Raw genomic sequence first — 25,957 nt, 5'->3', positions numbered from 1 at the left:
AAAAATGAGCAGAAAAATCCATGCAGAACATTAGAAGGGCAGAGGGAGAAAATGGAAGAGTACTGAGAAGAAGAAGGAGGAGGAGGAGGAAAAGGGGGAGGAGGAATATGATGGTATTCAATTCACTCTTAAAATAACATCAATCTAGAATGCTGTTGGATGATTTGTCTCCTAAAATTGAAAGTAAGTGTGGTTTTAGCACATAAGTTACAGTGAGATAAAAGACATGTAGCTCAGGTGGGTTAAAAAAGAGCCTCACAAACTCAAACAATCATTAGGTCATACTACAAAAGCCTATATGCCACAAAATTTGAAAATCTAAATTAAATGGACAATCTTCTTGATAGATTCCATCTTCCAACATTAAGTCAAGATCAGGTAGAAAGACTGAATAGCCCTATATCCCCCAAGGAAATTGAAGCAGTCATTAACAGTCTCTTCTCCAAAAAAGCCCTGGGCCAGATGGTTTCTGCGCAGAATTCTACCAGACCTTCAAAGAAGTGCTAACACCAATTCTCCTCAAACTATTCCACAAAATAGAAACAGAAGGAACATTACCAAACTCATTCTATGAAGCCACAGTCACCTTGATACCTAAACCACACAAAGACCCAACAAAAAAAAGAGAACTTCAGACCTATCTCTCTTATGAACATTGACGCAAAACTACTCAATAAAATACTTGCAAACCGAATCCAAGAACACATCAAAGATATCATCCACCATGACCAAGTAGGCTTCATCCCAGGCATGCAAGGGTGGTTCAACATACAGAAATCCATCAATGTAATCCACCACATAAACAAACTGAAGGAGAAAAACCACATGATCATCTCCTTAGATGCTGAAAAAGCATTTGACAAAGTCCAGCACCCATTCATGTTTAAAGTCTTGGAGAGATCAGGGATACAAGGCACATATCTAAACATAGTAAAGGCAATATACAGCAAGCCTATAGCCAACATCAAACTCAATGGAGAGAAACTTAAATCAATCCCACTGAAATCAGGGACAAGACAAGGCTGCCCACTCTCTCCATACCTCTTCAACATAGTACTTGAAGTCCTAGCCAGAGCAATAAGACAACTAAAGGAGATCAAGGGGATACAAATCGGAAAGGAAGAGGTCAAAGTGTCACTATTTGCAGAGGATACGATAGTATACATGAGCAACCCCAAAAATTCAACCAGAGAACTCCTCCAGCTGATAAACACCTTCAGCAAAGTGGCAGGATACAAAATCAACTCAAAAAAATCAGAAGCCCTCCTGTGTACCAAAGACAAAAGGGCTGAGAAAGAAATTAGGGAAACAACACCCTTCACAATAGCCACTAATAACATAAAGTACCTTGGAGTGACACTAACCAAGCAAGTGAAAGAGAAAAACTTCAAGTCACTGAAGAAGACCTCAGAAGATGGCAAGATCTCCCGTGCTCATGGATTGGTAGGATTAACATTGTGAAAATGGCCATCCTGCCAAAAGCAATCTACAGATTCAATGCTATCCCCATCAAAACACCAACTCAATTCTTTACAGACCTTGAAAAAAAGATTCTCAGCTTCATATGGAGAAACAAAAAACCCAGAATCTCCAAAACAATCCTGTACAACAACAGATCATCTGGAGGTATCTCCATCCCCGATCTCAAGTTGTACTACAGAGCAATAGTAATAAAAACTGCATGGTATTGGCATAAAAACAGAAAGGAGGATCAATGGAACCGCATAGAAGACCCAGAAATAAACCCACACACCTATGAATACTCGATTTTTGACAAAGAAGCCAAAACCATTCAATGGAAAAAAGACAGCATCTTCAACAAATGGTGCTGGTCCAACTGGATGTCTACATGCAGAAAAATGAAAATAGATCCATATTTATCACCCTGTACAAAAGTAAAGTCCAAGTGGATCAAAGACCTCAACATAAAACCAGATACTCTAAATCTGTTAGAAGAAAAAGTGGGGAAGGGCCTTGAACTCCTTGGCACAGGAGACAACTTCCTGAACAGAACAACAACAGCACAGGCTCTAAGAGCAACAATCAATAAATGGGACCTCATGAAATTGAAAAGCTTCTGTAAAGCAAAGGACACCATCATCAAAACAAAACAACTGCCTACAGATTGGGAAAGAATCTTCACTAACCCTTTATCTGACAGAGGACTAATATCCAGTATATACAAAGAACTAAAGAAGCTGAAAAGCAGCAAACCAAGTAATCCAATTAAAAAAATGGGGAACAGAGCTAAACAGAGAATTCTCTGTAGAGGAATATAGAATGGCAGAGAAACACTTACTTAAAGAAATGCTCAACCTCATTAGCCATCAGGGAAATGCAAATCAAAACGACCCTGAGATTTCACCTTACACCCATCAGAATGGCCAAGATGAAAAACTCAAGTGACAACACATGCTGGAGAGGTTGTGAAGAAAGGGGAACCCTCCTCCACTGCTGGTGGGAATGTAAACTGGTACAACCACTCTGGAAATCTATCTGGCGCTTTCTCAGACAATTAGGATTAGTGCTTCCTCAAGACCCAGCTATACACTGCTAGGTATATATCCAAAATTTGCTCAAGTACACAAAAGGGATACTTGCTCAACCATGTTTACAGCAGCTTTATTTGTAATAGCCAGAACCTGGAAACAACCCAGATGTCCATCAACGGAGGAATGGATACAGAAATTGTGGTATTTTTACACAATGGAATACTATTCAGCAATCAAAAAGGAGGAAATCATAAAATTTGCAAGCAAGTGGTGGGATCTAGAAAAGATCATTCTGAGTGAAATATCCCAGAAGGAGAAAGACAAACACGGTATATATTCACTCATATAGACCTATAAGATATGAAAAACATAATGAAATCTATACACCTAAAAAAGATAATCAAGAGAGCAGACACGGGGTAAGATGATCAATCCTCATTTAGAAAGACAGATGGGATGTGCATTGAACGTATGACAGAAGGCATCTGAAAGACTCTACCTAGCAGTGTTTTCAAAGCAAGATACTAAGACTCATAACCAAACCTTCATCAGAGTACAGGGAATCATATGAAAGAAGGGGAGTTAGTATGATGGGGAAAGGATAGGAGCTCCACAAGGACCAAATATATCTGGGCACAGGGTCTTTTCTGAGACTGACATTCAACCAAGGACCATGTATGGATATAACCTAGAACCTCTGCTCGGATGTAGTCCGTGGTAGCTCAGTAACCAATTGGTTTCCCATAGTGAGGGTAACAAGGACTATTTCTAACAGGAACTCAATGGCTGGCTCTTTGACCTCCTCACCCCCCAAGGGAGGAGCATTCCTGTTAGGCCACAGAGGAGAGCTTTGCAGCCAGTCCTGAAGATATCTGATAAAACAGGATCGGATGAATGGGGAGGAGGTCCCCCCCATCAGTGGACTTGGAATGGGGCAGGGTGGAGATGAGGGAGGGAGGGTGGGATTGGGAGGGAATGAGGGAACGGGATACAGCTGGGAAACAGAGTTAATAAAATGTAACTGATAAGGAAAAAATAAAATAAAAAAAAAATAGCCTCACTCGTTAGTACCCATGTTATGTGTTATTCTACTTGGGCACCGTAACCAAATCCTGCAGACTACACAACTTAAAGAACAGGCAGTTTCTCGCAGTCCAGAGGCTCTGACTGCAGGTCTCAGAGCTGGTTTCTCCAGGTATCTTTCCTCTGGGCTAACAGGAGGCCAGTGTCACTGCAGTGTGTCTCACGTGCCCTTTTCTCTGTGTAAGAGCCTATGCTGCCTCTTCTCTCCCGAGGACACTAATCTTATTGGGATAGGTGTCTTCTCTGGAGGCCTCACTTAACCTGAAAGCCTTGTTTGGATTATGGCATCAACATATGAAAAATTGGGGGTGGGATCCTCTAGTCCTTAGCATTAATTATATTTAGAAAAAAATAGACCAAAGTCTTGTATCGTATCTTAGATATAAGTAATAAAAAGAGAACTGCATGCCTACGAAAATGAAGAGATTTGACAGTGGGTTATAAAGAAATAAAATTATAAGCGTGAAAGGGTTTTAACCTTGTCACATTTTAGAAATATTTTTAAGTTTGGAGAAATATGTGTTATGTGACATTTAGACTTCTCCAAAAAATATGAACAACTCACTCATCATTCTGTTGCCCACAATTTTTTCTAGCCACGATATCCAGGTTCATGCTGTTTTTTTGTCCAAAATATATTTCTTCCCAATCTTTTCATGTCCAAATTGTATTCATGTTTCAAGGTCAGCTCAAAAGCTATGGAGCCCACAAAGCCTTTCTTGATCCTTTTCTGTCAGAATCTCTTTAGCAATTCATCCTTATTTCATGTATGGTTCTTTCATAATTGCTATTATGGCAATTCTATCATTTCTTAACTACATCATCCAACTAAATTGTGTACTCTTTTGAGGAAAGGGTACATGCTGACTCTTAGTTTTCCTCTTTTATTTACTATATTTAATAGTTACATTTAATAGTATTAATTTAAAATAGTAAAAATATGTGGCAAACAACTCAAAAATTAAATTATTCAAAAATTCAAGTTTTTATATGGTTATCTCTGCATAGAAAACTCTGGCTCACTGAACAGCATTTCAAAATCAGAAGAAAGGACCTGGTGATGCTGACCAAGATAAGTCACATGCAACACCACAGAATTGATGTTGGTAAAGCCACCTGAAAGTGATAGGTCACATGGGCTTCATAAGTTATGAATCTACAGAGACACAATTCAAGTCCATTGTGCCCCCATCTTCAACTGATTCTTTAAAACACAACATTCAACCAACTTCAGATTCTAAGAAATGAATAAAGGAATCAATGAGGAAAAAAAAATCAAAATTTTAGAAATAATTAATAGGGAGGCTGTGAGTACCCTTCATTTCCACCCCTTTTATTTTACTGTCTAGATTAACAAAGGTCCAAGGGGTGAAAATCTCTCAAAGTTGAGAAATGAGAAAACGGTCATCCAACAGCGAGCAAGCATGGGCATAAGGGCAGAAGGGGCAGAAGCAGTACCCTTCACTCAAAAAAACCACACAATTGTGTTAAGTGACGTAGTTAAGAAATGATAGAATTGCCGATAGCATATTACCATTCTATAAAAGTATGAAACAGAACGAGGATGAATTGCTAAAGAGGTTCTGAGAGAAAAGGGATGTATTTGCTGTTCTCTCAGGCTTAGCACTATGACATAGATCTATGTCCCAGGCTAGCCTCTGGCTAGTGTGTACTTAGGCACAAAACCAAAACACCTGTCAAAGCCTTTCAAGTCTGAGCAGACACCAGAAAGCCCTGTAACTACAGTCTTCTACTAACTGACTTGTCTGATTCCTAAAACCAAGTTCAGTCTTGCCCAGAGGATTTTAGCAGGACCCAGGATTTCACATTCAAAAATTCTAGAAAACGTACCTTTTTATGCAAAGAACCAAAGTGCGTTTGCTTCTCAGGGGAACCAGAGACCCTGAAGTGACTGGGGATAAGAGCAGCTCCCGAGCAGACGGTACAAGTGTACTTTGGGAGGTGAGGGGGGATATGTTTTAAACAAAATGGAGAAAAAGACCTTGAATCATTGAAATAAAAAAGACAAAATGAACGAAACAAGTAACTTTAGAACCGAAAAACGTAATGTCTGAAATAAAAATTCTACTGTGGGCTCAATAGTAAAAAGGAAGTGACAGACGTATTGTATCTGTACAGTTCCAGAGAGATGAGCATAAAATGGGCACACCCAAGCAACAAAGAGAACAAACGAGACTGTTAAAAATAGTGCCTGGGAGTGTTGTTAGGCAGCACTGAAAGGTCCAGCTTTTACAACCCAGGTTCCTAACGGGCCAGAGAAGAGACGGCACAGAAAACACATGTGAAGATGCTAAAGCTGAACCCTGCCCAAATGCAGTGGAAAACAAAAGGTCACAAACCCATGCAAACCCAAAGGGAAAAAAAATTTAAAAAACCAAAAACTTTGGGCAGACACATCCTAGCGAGCCTGCTGGAACCAGGAGCTTAAGGAAGTGTATTTGAAGAATGTTGCTCATCGGTGGCAATTATTGAAATGGCTAAGGTTTTTAAAAGAAGCCACAACACAGGAGAACACCTGTAAAATATCTAGAGCAAAGAACTTTACCATCAGATTTGGTGGCACAGCCCCATAATCACAGTGACTCAGGAGGCAAAGAGGATGACAGCTTCAAGGTCAACCTGGGTCATGGAGTAAGTTCCAGACTAGACCTGAGAACTCAGGGAGATCATTCTTCACCCCCTCGCCCCCATAAACGTGACAGTAATAATCATAGTGTGAGACCAAGCTGCAGCTTGTAATAATCGGTTATAAAAAGATCCTCATGTGTTTTGCAACAGATTCAACTCCTGGTGGTAGTCTTTTGGGGTATTGCGATTCAGGCACAACATACTTTGGGGGCTCTCCGGGATCCCCAAGATTTCCCAGGACTCCCGAGCTGGAGGATCGGAAACCTGGGTAAGCACTTTTGTCTTGGCCAAGTTCTGTGTCTCTGTTCTGTCAGTCTGTGTATTTTTGAGATCTCAAGATAGTATACAGTGAGCGGCCAGGGACTGGTCATGTCATCGCACACTGGCTGACGAGCTGGCAGACCGAGGCCACAGGGGATCTTGGGAGATTTCCCAGATCCCGGCGGAGCAGTGCTCCCCAATATATAGCACTGTGAGTGACACGGGGTCCCAAATCTGTTTGAGAGGCCTAGAAAGTGGGTCGCTCCCACAGAGACAGGAAGTGCTAGCAGAATCTGTTGTTTGTGAATCTGTTTCTTTGTGTTTCTGGCTGTCTAGCCACTGCTAAGTGAGAAAAGAAAGTGCTTGAAATTACAGCTGAAGGAAGTAAGGAAAGTTTTGTCTGCCTGTTTAAATGAATGTATGGCCATCATGTGTTTGTTTTTGACTGACCTTAAATGGTTAATATGCTCTGTATGTCATGGTTGTAGGTTAAGAGTTATTGGGTATGTTTAAAGGTTAAAACCAAACTCTTGTTTAGAACACATATGTATGCCTATGTGTTTATAAGGTCTATAAATGCATGTGTTTAAAAAGCAAACATGTGGCTTCCCATGCATGTGAGGTGACTCTGCCATCTTGAGATTGCCACGTGGTGCCGGTCAGAGGAAAAAAAAAAAGATTACAGAACCTCTTAGTTGAAACAAATTTTGTTTATCATTCTATTTCCTTTTAGACTAAGAAGTCTCGTTTTAAATTGGTAGTGGTTTTAGAGATTGGATTGTTTGCACTGGTGAATTTTGGTTTTAAAATCTGGTTTTGACTTTTAAAATTATGGTTATGCTTTGTGAATTCACTCCTAAAGAGGGTACTTTGTTTTGATATTGCAAAAACAGGTTTTGGAGAATGTTTAAATATTTAAGGCTATGAAACATTTTAAAGTTTATCAAGCATTTTAAATAATGTGCTTGGGCAGTCTAGCAAAAACTTGGAACAGTTTCTCAATTCTTTGGGGAGGACAAAAAGAACTTTGGTATTTATTTTATTAATTTTACTAAATTAAACCAAGCCTTACTGTTTGAGCCAATTGAGAAAATTACAGTTTTTACAGTGTAGCTTGTGGAGAGCTGCTTGTTTGTTAAACTGCTTTGTTTATAAGAAAAAAAACATGTTTTCACCCTGGCCTTCACCTTAAGACAGAGAAAACAGGAAGTTTTGCTAAATTCCTTAAAATTCATTCCAAGTGCCTTAAAGTTTGTTTATGTGACCTTGGACCATATCTGCTACAGGGAAGTAATTTTAGAAAAAGAGTTTGGCAGTTCCAGAATTTCTTTTTGTATTGATGTGACTTGTTTTTGCTTTGCCTATAAAAAAATAAATCATGGAATAAGCCGACGCTGGGCTCAGGCAGTATCATGTCAGGAAGAAAAGGATTTTGATGGAAGTTTTTTAATATAGTCTGAAAAGCAAGAGACCGGGATATTAAAGAAAAGAATAGCTTTTCTAAAGTAAAAATGTCTGGTTAAACCAGAAGAGCAGAGCTAGAAAAAGCTAACCTGAAGGTATATAGAATGTTACAAAAGGTCAGTGTATATATGGCAAGCCAGAGGGCATATGAAGTGTATTTGCTTTGGTTCTTTATACCTGCAAATATAATTTGAGAAAAAAACTGTAAAATGTATTGATCTTCATTTAAAAGGCTGGTGAGTCTGCAGTGCAAAAGTTTTCTTATGTTCTTTAGAGGGGGAAGAATTCTGGCCAATAGGTTTGGTGTGGCCAGAATAGTTGGTACAGTTTAAAACTGTTCTGTACTATTCTGTTGTCTAGTTGGTTCTAAACTTATTTAATTACAGTGTTAGAACTTTTGGTTATAGGAAGTTGTGAATGTTCCACAGAGCTTGCTGTACCTCGAGAGGTAGCAAAGCCATCAGCTACACCTGATGGCTATGTTTTATATCGGCAGCCACAACCAGTGGCAACACATGGCTAGCTGCCATGTTGGTTCAGGGATAGAGGGTGGAGCCATAGTTTTGCTGCCATCTTAGTTTAGGGCTCCCAGCTGTGTTCAGTTTTCTGATTAGTGCTAAGTGCAAAGCTTTTTGCTGTTCAGTTTTAATGCAATGTGGTAGGAGCGGCAAGATTTGTTAGCCCCTCTATGAACTGTATCTAATTAAAAGGTTTGCTTTGATTTAGTTCAGAAAGAACAGATTTAAAGTTATGCTAAGTACTGCAGTTAAGTACAGATTGAGCTTTACCTAGTCTCTTTGTTTAGGTTTTTTTAAGGTTAAGCCTAGGATGGGTAACTATGAAGTTTACCTATGTAGATCTACTTGAAATATAGTTCTAAAACATGCATCTAAGGAATATGCCAGAATTAGAGATTATAGCATTCTGTTTTATAGGATGCAGTTTAGAGCAGATGATAAAGAGAGACAAAGAGTAACTCAGAAATGCTGGCCCTCAAGCTTGTCAGAGATCTGATGAATATGGCATTTTAACATGTGTAAGCTTATTGTGACAGAGAGTCCCAAAATCCTGGCAGTAGTTCCCCAAAGTCTCTGAGAAGATTTGGGCACAATGATAGATGAATGCGACCCTGGACTGTGGTATGCTAACCACTGGGCAAGACTGCCCCTACTGGCCCACTGCTAGGGCCCAACCTAAACTGTGGACAAAGCTATGGACACCTGGAGAGCTATTGGACACCTGGAGAGCTATTGTTTCATATTGCAGGAGGCAAGGTGAGGTCATTCTCTCGTATTCCTTTTTTCCATAGAAGCAGTCTCTCATCTTCTGTGCCTGGCTGGACTGCCCTTGCTCATGATGCCATATGACCACTGGACACTGCCTAGGTGATAGACTAACTAGTCATCTCTGTCATTTTGATTGGTACATGGATTGGTACATTTATTTAGCTTATAATTTATTCTTCTCAGCTCTCTGATCACATTGACAGCTAGGCTAAGCTTATGGTAACTTTGCAGCTAAAGAGCAGACAATTAGATCCACTGTTAGCTCATTGGTCAGTTCATTAGCTATTTAGAACTACTAGGTACTACATCTTTTATTTAAAAAGGCAAACAGACTTGCCTTGCTCACAGGCTTCATGTTAGTTGCCCGTGTCTTATGATGAATAGCTGGATAAAAAGATACAGAGTTTATGTAGGGTCTGAGGATTTAGGAATTTAGGCTGTGAAAATCTAGAGAGTGTCGTTTGGTCTGAGAAAATGTTTCAGAGTTGATAAATGCAAGAAAGATTGGAGAGTCTAAGTAGGTGTTTTAAGGTATATACATATGAGTTGTAAAGATACAGAAAATTATTTAAGACATATTGAAAATGGAAGATATTTTAGATTTCTTCCCCCCTTGCTACTGTTGTGCTTATGTTGTTATAAGATTTCAGAAGTTCCACGTTTTGACATTGATCAATAGAATTCTGATAAGTTGATGGAGCACTGACTGCTTATTATTCAGTCACAAGCTTGAGATTTTAATTTCCTTTGGTTGTTTCTGAAGATAGACTTAAAGGTGCTTCTCACCCTGCTAAAAACATCTGTTTAATGTGTGTATCTGACTGAAAAGCCATAACTTTTACTATGGTATTCTTAATATCTGCCATTTCTGAGGCAGACTTTGACACAGGAATATCTTAAACATATTCCTTCTAGTTCCTTTGTTAAGGAAAATCTAAGCATCCAGGGTTTAGCACTAAAGCCATTAATGTATTTCTGCCTAACTTTCCAGTATGGCATGGAAATGGGGGCTAAAAGTAGATGCTGAGTGTATGAAAAGTGGCCATGCTCCATTGGTGGTGGCTGATTACCGACAGTTGTGCCCACAGAAAAAGTGTTAGAGTTTCAGAGTGTGGACACACATAAGTGGTTTATAAAGGATACAAAATAAACAGCTAACTGATGCTCAATCTGTTGGATGTAGTTTTACCTGTTACTCTCAGAATGTTGTTACATTAGATTTGCTGATATGTTACTTTTCTGAGTTTTTCTTGTATTTCCTTTTTGTAAACTAAAAATTCATTTGAGTTTCAGGAAACCAAAAAGTCACAAGACCTGTATCTGGCATAGCTCAAACGGACCTCAGATTAGTTTTTCCCTGGTCTTGGGATTCTTCACTTTTCCCATTTAATTGACAATTTTTAACTTCTGTCTCTAGTCTGAATTTGTCTCAGCTGATTTTCACCTGTCTGACTCTATTCCAGGATCAGCTATGGACTTTGAGCTGAAATTTGGACTTGCTGGAAGCTGATATGATTGCTCCCTGCCTCTTCGGGTGGATCAACTAACCAGATGTTTCTGAGGACTGCCCCATTGCCCAGCCTTTGACTGGCATTTCAGGCTTCCTAGCCCCTTATGCCAACGGTCCTATGTTAGTGCTGAAGCAATTTCAGATGACAAGACCCTCAGCCCCAAATCCCACCTAGCAGGCTGAAATGCTAAATCAAAAGGGGCTCCCTGACATTAGCTATTATCTTGGGGATCTGCTTAGCTGGAATAGGAACTAGTGTTGCAGCAACTAGACTAAAAGCCTGGAGAGATCCTAGAGAAAAAAAAATTCTAGAGGATGGTTTAAATCCTGGTATAATAGTTCTCTTTGGCTTACTACCCCTATATCCACCCTGAAGGGTTTTGAAAGCATGAAGTGGAGAGCAGATGGGGCTTGGCACTATGTGGAAGGTCTGGAATCCATAAAGAGAGCCCAAGAGAGGCTGTTGGTGAAAGTGCAGCCCAGCTGTAGGAGATGATGCTAGCATCTTGAAGTTGTCAGTATCATGGGATAACCATCAAGAACAGTAGCCTGAGCAGGCCTGAGCAGGCCTGAGCCTCAGAGACAATTATATGCACTGTATAGGTGGAGCTAGAAAAGTGACCCTAGCCCTTTGGGGGATCATGAATTGTAGAGAAAATCTCTTGTGTACTGTATAGAAGTATCACCTGTCAATAAAAAGGTGATGGTGTGTTAGCTGAGTCAGGAAACAGAAAGTGGGAGTTCCAGCAGTGAGAGAGAAAAAAAAAAAAAAAAGAGGAACTTGGAACCACGTAGAGAGATGAACCGGACCTAAGATATGACTAAAAGTAAGTATAATGGGTGAAATCTGAATGGTAGGAAACTATGCGAGCTTGGAGGTTTAGGATAAAGCCTAGTCTCTGTGTGGTGATTTGGGTATATAGCTTGTTTACTAGAAGATAAATCAATAGTAAATATTAATATTCAACAAATGGCAGCCAACTAATCTAAGTACCCACACCCTTAAATCACACTTTATCATAATCTGGTGGGGGGGAATAAGCTCCCAGCAATACAACCCAAACTTAAAACCTAAAAACTCCCAGGTCAATTACTGTCTCTTTAAGAGAGACTCATAAATAGGCCCAGGAGCAAAAGACAGCCTACTGTGGGCAGACCTAAGACTTAACAAAACTGGTGGCAGCTACAGTCTAACAGGATGGGAGAGACAATAAAACAGATGTCTTGGAGCTTGGCTGATAATCTCTTCTACTGTTTTAAGACAGAAATAAAGGAAAGTTTAGAAATTATGACTATGGTTACATTTATAGTCCTCAGTTTAACTTTAATCATTTGGATTAGCCTTTTACGTCTTCTCAAAGGCAAAGGCTTTAGAAAAGATACTGGAACAATACAAAGAACAAGTAAAACAATATAAAGAAAAAAGGTTGGAAACAGGTCCTAAAATAAGAAATACAAAAACTTACAGAATAGAACAACAAGAAGATAGGGCAGAGGTTTTAGAAAAGATACCAGAACAACACAAAGAACAACTAGAACAATATAAAGAAAAAATTAAAAGTTGGAAGCAAGGCATAAAACAAGAGATTCAAGAGATTATTGAACAAAACAAACAACAAGAGATAGGTGTGAAATATGGATACAGACCTTAAGAGAAGAGTTTAGAATACTAAGTAAAGAAAATACTCAGGCAGAGGCAAAAGATAAAAAGAAAGAAAGACAATCAAAGGGGGTTAGAAAACAAACGTTGGCTTATCCAGTCAATATACAGCAAAGACCAGCAGATGATGATCATCCACAGGACTATCACGAAGCTGAATGGTGCCCTGTGGAAGTGCTAGATCTGAAGAAATTTAAGGAAAACGTCACTAATTTTGGAATGCATTCACCGTTTGTAAAATAAATGCTGACTTCCTGGTCAATCAGAAGTAGAGTAATCCCAAAGGACTGGGAGGATATGGCAAAGGCAATATTAGGACCTGGGCCATATTTACAATGGCTTTCATGGTGGAAGGAAGAGGCTAGAGAGATAGCACACAAAGATAGAGCCAAAGGTGTTGGTGTTTCTAAGGAACAGCTGCTTGGTGATGGCCAGTATGCTGACACAGAGATACAAGCTGTATGTAATGAAGAAATCTTAGCATTATGTCGCCTAGCAGCCTTAAATACCTGGGACAAGGTTGAGGAATCAGGAAAAAGGCTTAAGCCATTCTTTCAGGTCATACAAGGTCCAAGTAAAACACTCACTAACTTTTTGCAAAGATTGACCTCAGCTGTGGATAGAAGTAGATCAGATCCACTAGCTAGAAAATCACTAATAGAATCTTTAGCTTTTGAAAATGCTAATCCTGTATGCAAAGAGGCAATAAGGCCATTAAGAGCAAGATCTGCACCAAAAGATGAACAAATTAGAAATATGATTGACATCAGACCTCATTCACCCAATGTGACCTTGATAGGAGAAGCTACCCCTAAAGACCTTGGGAAATGTCTTAATTGTGATGTGCAAGGTTGCTACAAAGGGAGTTACAAGGAAAACTGAAATAATTCAAAAGGGATCCTATGCTTCCTAGAATATACAGAAGATGTGGCAAGGGTCAACATTGGCTTAGTGAACGTGGAGCAGTCACAGATAAATGGGGTAATCCTTTATCAAAAGCGCCCAAGTGGGCCTCTTGCAGGCAGGCCCCAATACAGGACAGGGATATTCCTCCACAAGAAAATTAAACACCATTGCTCTGGAAATAAACATTAAAAAATTAGACAGCAAGGCCAGAGCAAGTTCTATAGATAAATCAAAAAGCCAGGAAGGGAACAAAAAACAAATATATTGGCAAACCTCTATAAATGATCAAAGGCCAAAGTTAAAGATAATTTTAGATAATATTGAAATTGAAGGCATGGTAGATAAAAGGGCTGATGTCACAATTATCACTCCTAAATCCTGGCTGCCAAATTGGCCATTCAAGAGGTGAATATCCAATTCCAAGGAGTTGGAACTTTATCTAAAATAAAAAATTTATGATGAAATAAATAGAACTTTGCCTTGTTGAGGATTACATATTGCTCCCCCCCCAAAAAAAAAATACAAAGAGGAGATTCTATTAATTACCTAGGATACAAAATAGGTGTACAGAAAATTCGACCACAAAAAGTACAAATTAGAAGAAACATTGAACTCTTAATAATTTTCAAAAATTGCTAGGAGATATTAACTGGCTACAGCCTATCATTGGTTTAGCTACTCAAGAGCTAAGTAACTTATTTCAAACCTTACAGGGTGATAAGGATTTAAAATAGTCCAAGAATGTTATCAACTGAAGCTGAAAAGGAATTGGCTCTGGTAGAAAGGAAATTACAAGATGCCTGTAGAGACTGTATTGATCCAAAGATGGCCTGTATTTTGGTTATCTTGCCTTCCACTCATTCTCCCACAGGGATTCTTATGTAGAGAGAGGACTATGTCTTAGAATGGATATTTTTGGCACACAAACAAAATAAAAAATTAAAAACCTATATAGAAAAGGTTTCTGAATTGATCCTAAAAGGGAAAATGAGACTTCGTCAGTTGGCTGGAATAGATCCAGCTGAAATTGTGGTGCCCTTTACCAATGCTGAGATTGTGTCATTATGGGTAGACAATGAATACTGGCAAAGAGCTTGCTGTGAATTTTTGGGAGAAATCAACAACAGATACCCAAAAAGCAACCGACTTCAATTTATAAAAAGAACCAATTGGATTCTACCTCATATAATAAAAGGAACTTCAATTTCCAGAGCTCCCATGTTTTATACGGATGCCAATAAATCAAAGAGGGCAGGTTATAAGTCAGAAGATCTGAGTAAAGTGGTGGAGAGTCCTTACGATTCAGTTCCAAAATCAGGATTCTATGCAATTCTCTTGGTGCTATCAGATTTTCAAGAATCTTTTAATATAGTCACTGACTCTCAATATGCAGAAAGAGTTGTTCTGCATATAGAAACTGCTGATCTAATTCAGGATAACTCGGACTTAACATCAGTGTTTCTTCAATGACAACAAGTAATCAGAAATAGAGATAACCCATTGTATATAACACATGTCAGATCTCATATGCGTCTACCAGGTCCTCTAGCCCAAGGCAATGATAAAATTGGTCAACTATTGATAGGAAGCATGTTAGAGGGCTCAGAATTTCATTTAAAAACACCATGTTAAGAGCAAAGGTTTAAAAAGAGAGTTTTCTATCATTTGGCAACAAGCCAAGAAATTGTGAGAAAATGTGCCACTTGTTCTTTGTATAACCAAATTCTACTACCTGCAGGAAGTAACCCTAAAGGTAACCGAAGAAATGAAATTTGGCAAATGGCCATGTTTTATTTTACAGAGTTTGCTAAACTGAAATATGTGCACCATACTATAGATATAGACACATATTCAGGGTTTCAATGGGCAACAGCCTTAAGCTCTGAAAAGGCTGATTCAGTTATTACATATTTGTTAGAAGTGATGGCAGTTAAGAGTATTCCTAAAAAAATTAAGACTGATAATGCTACCGCCTATGTCTCTAATAAAATAGAAAGATTTTTTTACATATTATACACTATGTCACAGGTATACCGCATAATTCTACCGGTCAAGCTGTCATTGAAAGATCCAATTGTACTTTAAGGGACATGCTTAACAAACAGAGAGGGGTATCAAAGACCCCCAGAGATAGATTACATAATGCTTTATTGACCTTAAATTTCTTAAATGCTAATGAACAACAAACAACGGCTAAGGAGAGACACTGGGTTATAGAAAAAACTGCCAAATTATTTCAGCCTATATATTTCAAAGATACCCTACCTTCACAAGGGAGAACATGGAATGTGTTACCCTGGGGAAGAGGCTTTTCGTATGTTAATACAGGAGAAGAGAAATTATGGGTTCCATTAAAACTAATAGAAATCAGATATGACAGAGGAAGACTACCTAAAGACCTTGGCTACACAAAAGAAGAGAGAAATCAAGAAGACCAAATAGAACAGGTAACATGAATCGATAATCCCTTCAAATGGGAACAACTCTAAAACTGACTGAGACATAAAAAAATGTCTCTAGCCATAACTCCGACAATACATGGCCAATAAATCCTTGGCTACAATATCCTCAAATTTTATTATGCCATTCTTTTAATTGGCATAGATAAAAATGGTTTACAGTTTAGTCTTACCCTGAATATCTCATACATTTATAACTTTAGAAGTGTATAATGCTTGTGAGAAAGTATATGTTTGCAGAACAAAAGGACCAGACACTGGAGACGCAAGATCAAACCTGACAGAATCCTCCTTCCAGCATGCTGAGACACTGACACATCTGTTCCAGCATCTTACATGTTCCAGCATTCTGCTTGTTCCTGCCTCAACTGCTTCAATTGCTGTTTCTCATCAAGGCTTCCTCCCAAGAGGCTTTGAAAAGAATCTACTACTCTCAGTTGGTCCAGCATTTTAGACTGCTCCAAACAGGACTTCTATTAAGCCTGAACTTTCTCAACATTCAAAGACTGGACCACAAATGTTATTGCTTGCTTAATTAACCATTTTCCCAATTTCCTTTGGGCCCCCTAACAGGATTTCTGCATGTCCAAAATGTCAGCTAGAAGAAATTCATGAGAACAAAGTCAAATTTTCTTTAAGGGGGGTGGGGGTGGGTAGGTTTTTGGTTGTTTTCTGTGGCTATGAATGTTTATGTTATTGGGAGATGGTTATAAATTATTAATGGTCTTATTCAGAGAGAAAATAAGGTTAAACTCAGGATTTCTCTCTTTTCCTTTTTCTTTCTCTATCTTTCTTAGATAAAGAGAAAGGGGTTAAAAAGAAACAAAGGGGAATACAGGGATATCTTATAGGAATAATAACACAAAGATAGATTATTGAATCCACTCAACTTAAGGTTTTATTTATTATTCTCAAATAAGGTTACTTTTAACTCTGGTATAGGATTTTCTATATTGATGCAAAAATAAGTCTATTTTTAATACATTGGTAAATTTTAGTATATTGATACAAATTTAAGGTTACTTCCAATACTTTTAAACTGCAAATACAAACTGTTTAGGGTATTAGGTAAATAATGTGAGTTAATTGCTAGTTAATCAACTCATACTCATGTCAGACACTAGTCTAATTTATCACAGGAGTATGCATCCTAGATTTTTGTATACAGGTTGATTACATAAAGATAGACAAGTCTTCAAAAACTTACAAAGACCTACAGAATATGGGCATTTAAAAATGTCATTATTTTAAAGATTCTTTGACAATGAGACAGGTCATCTCCTGGCAGCACTATGCCTACCTCAAAGATGATGATGAGCATCAAAGAACCTCCATATGGAGACGACTTCAAATGTAGCAAACAAGCCAATCAGGCAAAAAGAAAATGCCCTCACTTCATGACAGACAGAATTCTGCCTAAAATGGGTAAGCTTAATGCAGGACAAGTCAACTGCTGAACTCTGTCAAGACAGGAAAAGCAAGTCCTAAATAGTTCCTGCTTCACATATATGTCTGTCAAATATATGACTGTCACATATATGTCTGTCTGAGCCAAAGGCTGAAGAAAATGCTCCAATGTTATAGAGAATTATGGGTGACTGTTCATGCAGCAACTGTCTCTGTCAATTTTTTTTATTATTTGGAAGCTGCTAACATGCACTTCCTATTTACTCCAGTAACTAATTTTATTCCTTCTCAAGTCTCTCATGGGATTGAAGACCAAATAGTTATAGTTCCACAATTAAGATTAAGTTGTTTAGAATTTAAGAAAATGTTTTCATATAGGTAATACCAATAAGGATAAAAGTTAATGTAGGTATAGAACACTAAACTTGTCAAAATAGGATAATCAGCAACTTTCTTCTAAGTTGCTAAATACACATGGACTAGATATTGCACATCTAAATTTTACCTAATAGTTTTCATAATTTTGTAATTATTATTATATTGAAAGAAAAGGAATCTTTTATTGGACTTAAAGGGGGAAATATTGGTATAATGTTCTTATGGAATGTATACAATTACCCTTGTTCATTCAAATGCTGATTTCTCTACCCCACTATTTGGTTTCAATCTGGTCATTGCATTATTATGCTTATTCTAAGCATCATTTGTCTCAAATTTTTGTAAACATGCCACCATTTGTTCTCTGTATTGTCAATAAAACAACCAGCCCCAATACTGAGCAATGGAGAGACTACGTTGGGACATCCTGGTCCAGAGAGGAGGAAAAGTAAGTGAGAGAAGGAGAAGAAGAGACCAGAAAGAGGATCTTTGAACCATGTGGAGAGATGAACTGGACCTAAGATATGACTAAAAGCAAGTATAATGGGTGAAATCTGAATGCTAAGAAACTATGCAGGCTTGGAGCTTTAGGATGGAGTAACTATTGCTCAGCATTATGCTCTAGATTAATATAATAAATTCTAGTCTCTGTGTGGTGATTTGGGTATACAGTTTAAGAATAACCACTGCTTTGCTAAAAAAAATGAATCAATAGTAAATATTAATACTCAACAACAGAATTCCTAATATGAGCAGTTAATAACCAACCCCCAATACAATTTACATGAGCAAACAAAAATTAAATACTATGTATACACAAAACAGCAAAATACTTAAAGACTTGAAACAAGTGGAGAAATATATTATATTAATCAGTTAGACTTCCTAACTTACCAATCTGTCAATATTGATCAGGAATACCAATGCAAACACAATAAAAATTCTAAGAGGATACTTTTAAGATATTTACATCTTATTCTAAAATTTATATTGAAGAAAAAACTAGACAAAATGACTTTTTTAAAGGAGAACAAAAAATGGAAGATACATTGCCTGACTCAAGACTACACCAAGTTTCCAGAATCATGATGATAGAGTACCTGCACCATCACAGGCAGGTGGCCCCGGGTATAGAATAAGGAAGCCAGCAACAGGACCACATGTATAGAGACAGCACATTTTCAACGAAAATACAACAGTGGAACTGGATGGGGAAAAGACAACACTTACACAAGCTGTGCCAGGGTAACTCTCCCTTCACCTTTCATGTGAACATATGAGAGTCTCCGTAATAGCAAATAAATGAATGCTGTTCTATATGCAGTTAACGGCCACACCCAATGTTCTTCATGTGGCATCTTCTTCATTAACAGTAAGGAGGATATGGATTTACTGTATTGTTTTGTTTTGGTTTTTTTTTAATTAGGGCTTCCACAAAATATTAGATGAGTAATGTGTAGGTAGGTAGGAAAGTAAATGCTGGCTTTTAGAATAACCCATAAAAGCATTTATTGTAGATAACATACTTTCATTGAAATAGCTCCACTTTGGGAACGGAAATATTGACATAAAAGTGAACAAGTATTCTACTTACTTGATTACCCTGCCACCATTATTTCCCATTATTTTTGACAAAAAAAAAAAATGTGTTTCTCTTCAGTCTTTCTTATGTCCTCTAGTTGCTATTTTAAATGTTGATTTATTTATTTACACATATGAAAATGTGTCTGTGTGGAGGTCAGAGAACAACCTATGGGAGTCTAGTTTGTCATTCAATCTTGTAGGTCTCTGGGATCAAAATCAGGTTGTCATCCTCAGTGTTGGGATTCAGACCTAGGACAAGCAGCTGAGGTGCCTATTGAACTGAAGGGGACCTGGCCTCCAGTTTTTCCCAGCATCCCTCAGCCCCTTCCTGTTCCCTCTGCCTGGAGATTTCCAGCCCAGGAGTGGGGCTTCCTCTCCTGCAGAGGCTCTTTGTTATATAGCACAGAAGTTTTGGTTCCCTCTGCCTCAGCTCTCTCTGCACGCCGACTTCACCTGTGAGACCAGGTGAATGGCCCAAGAGCTGCCCCAGTAAACCTGCATTTATACTTTAATTTGGCTTGAGTTGGCTCATTTTGTCATCGGAAATAACAGCACCAAGTGCCAGTATCTGCTAAGCTATCCCACTGGCCCTCAAACATTCTTGAATTTATAAAGGTTTAAAATCAATTGTCTGCAAATGGAAACTTAATTTGTTAGTGGTCACTGTTTGCCACTTTGACACTTTGCTCTGTAGTTGTTGTGTAAAAAGAATTCTTATTTAATGTGCTGCAGGGTTTTGAAAAAATGCAGATTTCTAATCATGATAATGCATAGACACAGAGTTGGCACAGAAGGACAAAAAATTTTCCTGGAGAGGCCTAAGCTGGTTGGGGGCTTTCTCTAAGGGCTTAGGGGAAGAAACTTACTTCATTACTTGTCTAAAAAGGAACATAGTAGGGCCAGGGCCTTGGGGGAAGGTATGTAGCTTTAGATCCTGAGAACCCAATTCTCCCTACCTCAAGGGGCTATGGTTATCTGTTTCAAGGTTACTGTGTGCTAGGTCTGTGCTGTACCTGAGATAACCTGTGCTCCCTTTGTGCAACCTGCTTGGAAAATTGTGAATAAGATACTGTATTTCTTTTTTTTTTCTTTTGTCTTTATTATTATCATTATTATTCATTACAGTTTATTCACTTTGTATCCCTGCTGTAGCCACCTCCCTCATCTCCTCCCAGTCCTACCCTCCCACCCTCTTCCCCCCATGTCCCTCCCCTAGTCCACTGATAAGGGAGGTCCTCCTCCCCTTCTATCTGACCCTAGCCTATCAGGTCTCATCAGGACTGTCTGGATCCTCTTCCTCTATGGCCTGTAAAGCCACCTCGCTGGGGGTATCAAAGTTCATGCCAGTGACAGCTCCTACTCCCCTTACCAGGGAACTTCCATGGAGACTGAGCTGCCCATGGGCTACATCTGAGCAGGGAGTCTAGGTCCTCTCCATGCATGGTTCTTGGTTGATCAGTCTTTCAGTCCCCCATGGAACCAGATTTTTTTTGGCTCTGTTAGTCTGTCTCCTTGTGGAGCTCCTGTCCCCTCCAGGTCTTTCTATCTCCCCCTTCTTTCATAAGATACCCTCACTCTATCCAAAGTTTGGCTATGAGTCTCAGCACCTGCTTCTATACCCTGCTGGGGCTGCATTTCTTATTAACCTTGCTTGCATTAGCCATCAGCTCATGTAAGATCGCCTGATCCCATACTTTTTTGTTCCCTCTATTTTCTTATCTCCTAGTCATCTTCCACTTAGAACCTTGTCACTGAAGAATGACCCACTGCTTTAGTTCATCTAACTGAGGCACTTGTTTTTGAGAGTTTTGTTATTTTTATCTTTAAACACATACTAACACATATAAATGAGAAGAGTAGGCATTCTTAGTGATTATAGCTAATGAAAGAACAATAGTTACAGAAGAACAAAGCCTAACCGTCAAAAAATAACAAAAAAAAAAAAAAAAAAAAACAGAAGTTAGCTATGGGTTTGGTCTACTTCCCAAGCAGTTAAATAACTCACCTTTATCCAAGAAGTGTATGGATACAATCCAATTACACTCACCACTATCATTGACTTCTGAAAGCCAAAGACTTTTAGGTGTTAATAGGTCCCAAATTTAATTATATTATAATTTGCCCAAATTTTATAGATTCTTCCAGTTTTCCTAAATAACCAATAGCTTGCTCAACTGTAGTGTAAAATTTATTTGATCCACTGTGCCTGGCATAAACTCTAGAGTGATGGCGCATCTAGGCTTTGAAGTTATCTTTTATAAATAATCAGTGGTTTATGAAGTTGTTTTTCTTGTAGGAGTTTCAGAGCCTTTGCCTGACCTAAGTCACAGACATTCCTGGCAATCCAGAGAGTCTTGTAATGGCTGAGAATTGCTTGGATGATGTGTTCTGTCAGACAACTCCCAGACCAGATCAAAGGTTCTGGTATGCAGAAATTGACCTCCTAAAAATACCTTTGTGTAACAATCAATAAAAACACTTCTGCAGAGCTGCATGGAGTTCTGTCCCACTTAAGCTGACCTCCCTGCTCCTCCAAGGCGCCATTATATCCTTGAGTATCTCTCTTTGGTTGTCCCTTGTGAAACACTTTACCAACGCTCAGCTAAACTAATATGTATTAAGCAGTTAACAAGAGCCCTTGAGTAAGTGCTCAGTCATGACCAAGCAAGCATCACTGGGAAACAGGAGGAGGAACTTTGCCAATAAACACGATGCCTATCCAATGTTTTGAAATGACACTTTTAAACCTTTGTCTGCAGCCCCCTCAGCGGAAGACTGCTAAACACGCTGACAAAAGAATATAATAATGAACCATGATAGTATTTTCTTCTCGGTGAAGTTGTTACCATAAGATTCACAAATTGCCCAGTTCTTTACAAATGAATGTGAATGTAATAACGACTGTAAATAATTCATTACATTCATTACGAATTGTATAAGGGCATTGGGTATTGATAGACCTCTATTGCACCACGAGAGGGGTGGGCAGAGAGAATATGTGCGTGTGTGCTCTGTTGTCTTGAATAATGGTCATTGAAATTTTAGAATTTTAAAAGAAATATTAACCAACAGTTGAGTATGAAATACTCCAACCAAGTACCAGGCATGGGGATAACCTTGAACCCCTGCGCAGATGTAATCCATGGCAGTTTAGTGTCTAAGTGGGTTCCATAGTAATGGGAAGAGGGACTGCCTCTGACATAATCTGATTGGCCTGGTCGTTGATCACCTCCCCCTGAGGGGGGAGCAGCCTTACCAGGCCACAGTAGAGGACAATGCAGCCACTTTTGATGAGAACTGATAGACTAAAATCAGAAGGAAGGAGAGGAAGACCTCCCCTATCAGTGGACTTGGGGAGGGGCATGCATGAAGAAGGGGGAGGGAGGGTGGGGTTGGGAGGGGAGGAGGGAGGGGCTTATGGGGGGATACAAAGTGAATAAAGTATAAAAAAATAATAATAAAAAAGAAAAAAAAGAAATAGGAATTGAAAGTGACAAGACCCAAGTGAGTTAGGAAGCAGACATTACCTGGCCTCTAATGGATGTAATGGTTACAGACAACTTTCGGCAGGTAGAACAAAGGGGCACAAAGTACAACTTAAAGGAAAGAAGACAAAGCTATGATTCTGCAGGACATAATCAACCAGAGACACAAGCGTTTGAAGACAGAGTGTTTTCTGAAAGGCAAGGGATAGCCACAAGGCATCTATATCAGGATAACCCATTAAGCAGCAATGGTGGAATACCAAAGCTTTTCTTAGGAGATGATTTCCATATCACATAACAAAACATTGAGCACATTCATCATGCCTTCTGGTTATTTCTGTTTGAGGATTTTATACCCAGACTTCAGCCATTTTCACTTTAACCACTGTCATTTCTGGTGTTTTGTTGTTTCACAGAACTGCATGTTTCCTACTGATGGCAAAACTGAGCATTTCTTACTAATGCTAAGAAACACCTGTGTTGTTCCTAACACCTCTAAACTCCAAAACTGTATTGTCCAGGTCAGAAACAAGATGGTGAACTTGGAAATAAAAGCGGTATTTGTTCTCACATTGAGATAGGTGTGACCTGGAGAAGCATGTGGCTGAACAGACCCAGTGTCCTCCTTGGCCTGTGTCTGTGTCTCTTTTCATCAACCAGGGGATTCTGTGAAGGGTGGTTACTGTCTGAAGGGTCTGGTCAACCCACAGAATGAGCCATGAGTCAAACTTGTCTCACAATAGGGACAAGGACATATGTTGGAACAAAGAGGACAACTGCCATCAAAGACTCATCCTATGTATCTATTAACAGGATTTATAACAGGATTTCTCTTTTACGGGAATAAAAACTTTGCTCTTTATTCACTTACAGAACAGTATTCCTCTTCTAATTGGAAAAGCCCATGAAAAATCTGGCATTTTAAATAGCTCTGTTTGTTTACCACAATGTCTGACATTTGACTACTATAATATTAACAGAAAAATTATGCACACTTAATACAGCTAATTAGAAAACATTTCAGTACTGTGAATGTTTGCCAGCAAATAAATATATCTGCTAATTCGATATTTAGATGATCCGTGAGAAAAGGTTTTTTTTTCCTTACATTATAATGATTCCATTGTCAATGGAAAATGAGTCAGAGGGTAATCCAGCAATGTTCCAGGCTCGGATGGTGACCGCCTCTCCCAGGGTACCCATGAGGGAGTAGTCATCCGAGCAGGGGATGTTTCTCTCTTTGCACGAATGTGACCACTCCTTGGTCTGGTTCTGTAAAATATTCACAAAGAAAAAAAATGTAGACATGAGTTGTTGGATGGTTGCCGAAGGGATACTATATCAACGTCTCAAAAACTGTCTACTGAGAAAACCAATTGCTGTTGATGCTGTTCCTCAAAAATTACTTGTGCGGCAAACCTTTTCAAATAAAATTATCATTAAGAAAATAAGCCATGTACTCAAATGAAAATTCACTCTAACCAGGGGTGAGATAAGAGTGTAGATGGACCACACCGTGAAGTTGGAATTTTGTGTCAGAAAAAACAATTACTGTGTGTTATTCTAAAGTTTACGTTTACAAAGTTGTTGACGTTCTCTGTCTTAGTTTTATTTCTGTTGCTTTGGTAAAATTAAACAGATGAAAGTCGGTTTAGAGGGAATATGGATAGTTTTTGCTCCCAATTGAATTCAAGGTGGAAGGAAGCTAGGGCAGCGCACCGACAGCCGGGAGCAGAGTGGGGACAGATGGACACACGCCGCCAGTGCCCAGCACACCTTCTCCACAGCCTGCCACGGGAAACGGTGCTGCCTCCAGCGTGGGCCATGCCACCTCGGCTAATGCAGCGAAGGAAACCCCACACAGACATGCTCAGGCCAGTCTGACATAGACAACCCCGAACTGAGGCTCCCTTTGTAGCTGGCTGTGGATTGTGTCAGGCTGAGAATTAAAACTGACCACCACATTCTCTGTGAAGTGTGCATATTTTATTTAAAGTACAAATATACAGAAAAATAATATATTACTATAATACAAAACTAAACCTGCGGAATGGGTAGGGAACACAGAAAACATTTTATTTCTGACTCCCATGTGCTCTGTAGGAAGACTCACCTGAAGAATACTGAGTTCTAACAAGGGTCAGGGAACAGTTTGAATTCTGCATGGACTAGTATGATGTCCAGGAAATAGGAGAGTGCTCAATACGAACGTTCATACTGACGTTCAAGTTGAGGTACAGACTGAAAGCTTCAGAAAGATATGACTGGGAGGAAAACAGAAACAGGCAAAAGGAGGTTGTCCATAAGAGTGGGAACGTGAATACATATGATGCTGGTACTTGTTTTGGGCTAATGAGGATACCTGTGTAGACAGATACTGCGGGGAAGGACTTGGCTGTCACTACCCTGCCCTTCAGGTTTTTGCTGAATAGGTTGTATCAATATTCTAGCTTTATGCAAAAGGCCAATGTCAGATTTGGGTGAGTGGTGGCTTCGTAGCCTTAAAAGTCGTTAATAATATTTAGAATGTCCAATATGTCCATAAGTGGTTAAATTACAGAGGACGCTACTTCCGTCATTGCACCCAATCAGTAGAATATAATTTCAATTTATTCATCTACCAAGGGTGCTAATTTTTAATCACTTTAGTAAAGCCAGGCTTCTGGTCATAATCATAGGCTGTTATGTGTGATTGTTCGTTCTTTGGGTATTGGAGTATAAAACAAAGATACTTGGGTGAATGAAAAGCAGAGTTCTCTATAGCTCTTAGGGTATGACAGGTTTTTTAATGGAAAGAGTTGCAGCAGTTGGAGCAACAGTTTCTAATGTAGTAAGTGGGATGGGATGAGCTAGAGTTCATGCACTTCCCCGGGATTACACATCTGAATAACGCATATGGATACAATCTGAGAGCCTCTAAAAGTTCTCCATTGTCCTCCAGGAGGTTGAGAGCCTAACAGTGGAAATCACTGGACTCCGGGCTTAGCAAACTGCACATGAAAAAATAGAGATTTTACCCAAAGTTGAGAACAGGGAAGACTGCAGTGGCGAGATAATTTTGGTCTTTGATCACTTCCATTTGCAATTAACATTTTAACCCTTCATAGGGAGACACCTGGTAACCACAAAATCTCCCTTGACTTTCGTCAAGTATTCATTGGTGTTAACTCATGCCATAAATCATATTTTCTTATTTTATTCTGTAAGTCATGTTACCATCATTATTCTTTTGTAATGCTGAAATTGCCAATTATTCGCAGTACCCTTTACCAAATTATCTCACCCAACACACACACACACACACACACACACACACACACACACACACACACA

At 39.0% G+C, this 25,957-nt stretch overlaps 1 protein-coding gene across 1 annotated transcript in view; it reads right to left on the bottom strand.

Moving 5' to 3' along the window:
• Dnah7 (dynein axonemal heavy chain 7) overlaps nucleotides 1–25,957 on the bottom strand; it is a gene marked incomplete at its 5' end in the record, with an annotated part of 256,610 nt that overhangs the window by 80,215 nt on the left and 150,438 nt on the right. Inside the window, one exon of the mRNA XM_055616804.1 lies at nucleotides 23,733–23,896. Coding sequence (XP_055472779.1) covers nucleotides 23,733–23,896 — 164 coding nt within the window. The remainder of the gene's footprint in view (nucleotides 1–23,732; nucleotides 23,897–25,957) is intronic.

This window comes from Psammomys obesus, unplaced genomic scaffold, assembly GCF_907164565.1.
Source record: "Psammomys obesus unplaced genomic scaffold, mPsaObe1.curated_primary_1811, whole genome shotgun sequence".
Taxonomy (NCBI): Eukaryota; Metazoa; Chordata; class Mammalia; order Rodentia; family Muridae; genus Psammomys; species Psammomys obesus.
This window is presented reverse-complemented; position numbering and strand designations above follow the sequence as displayed.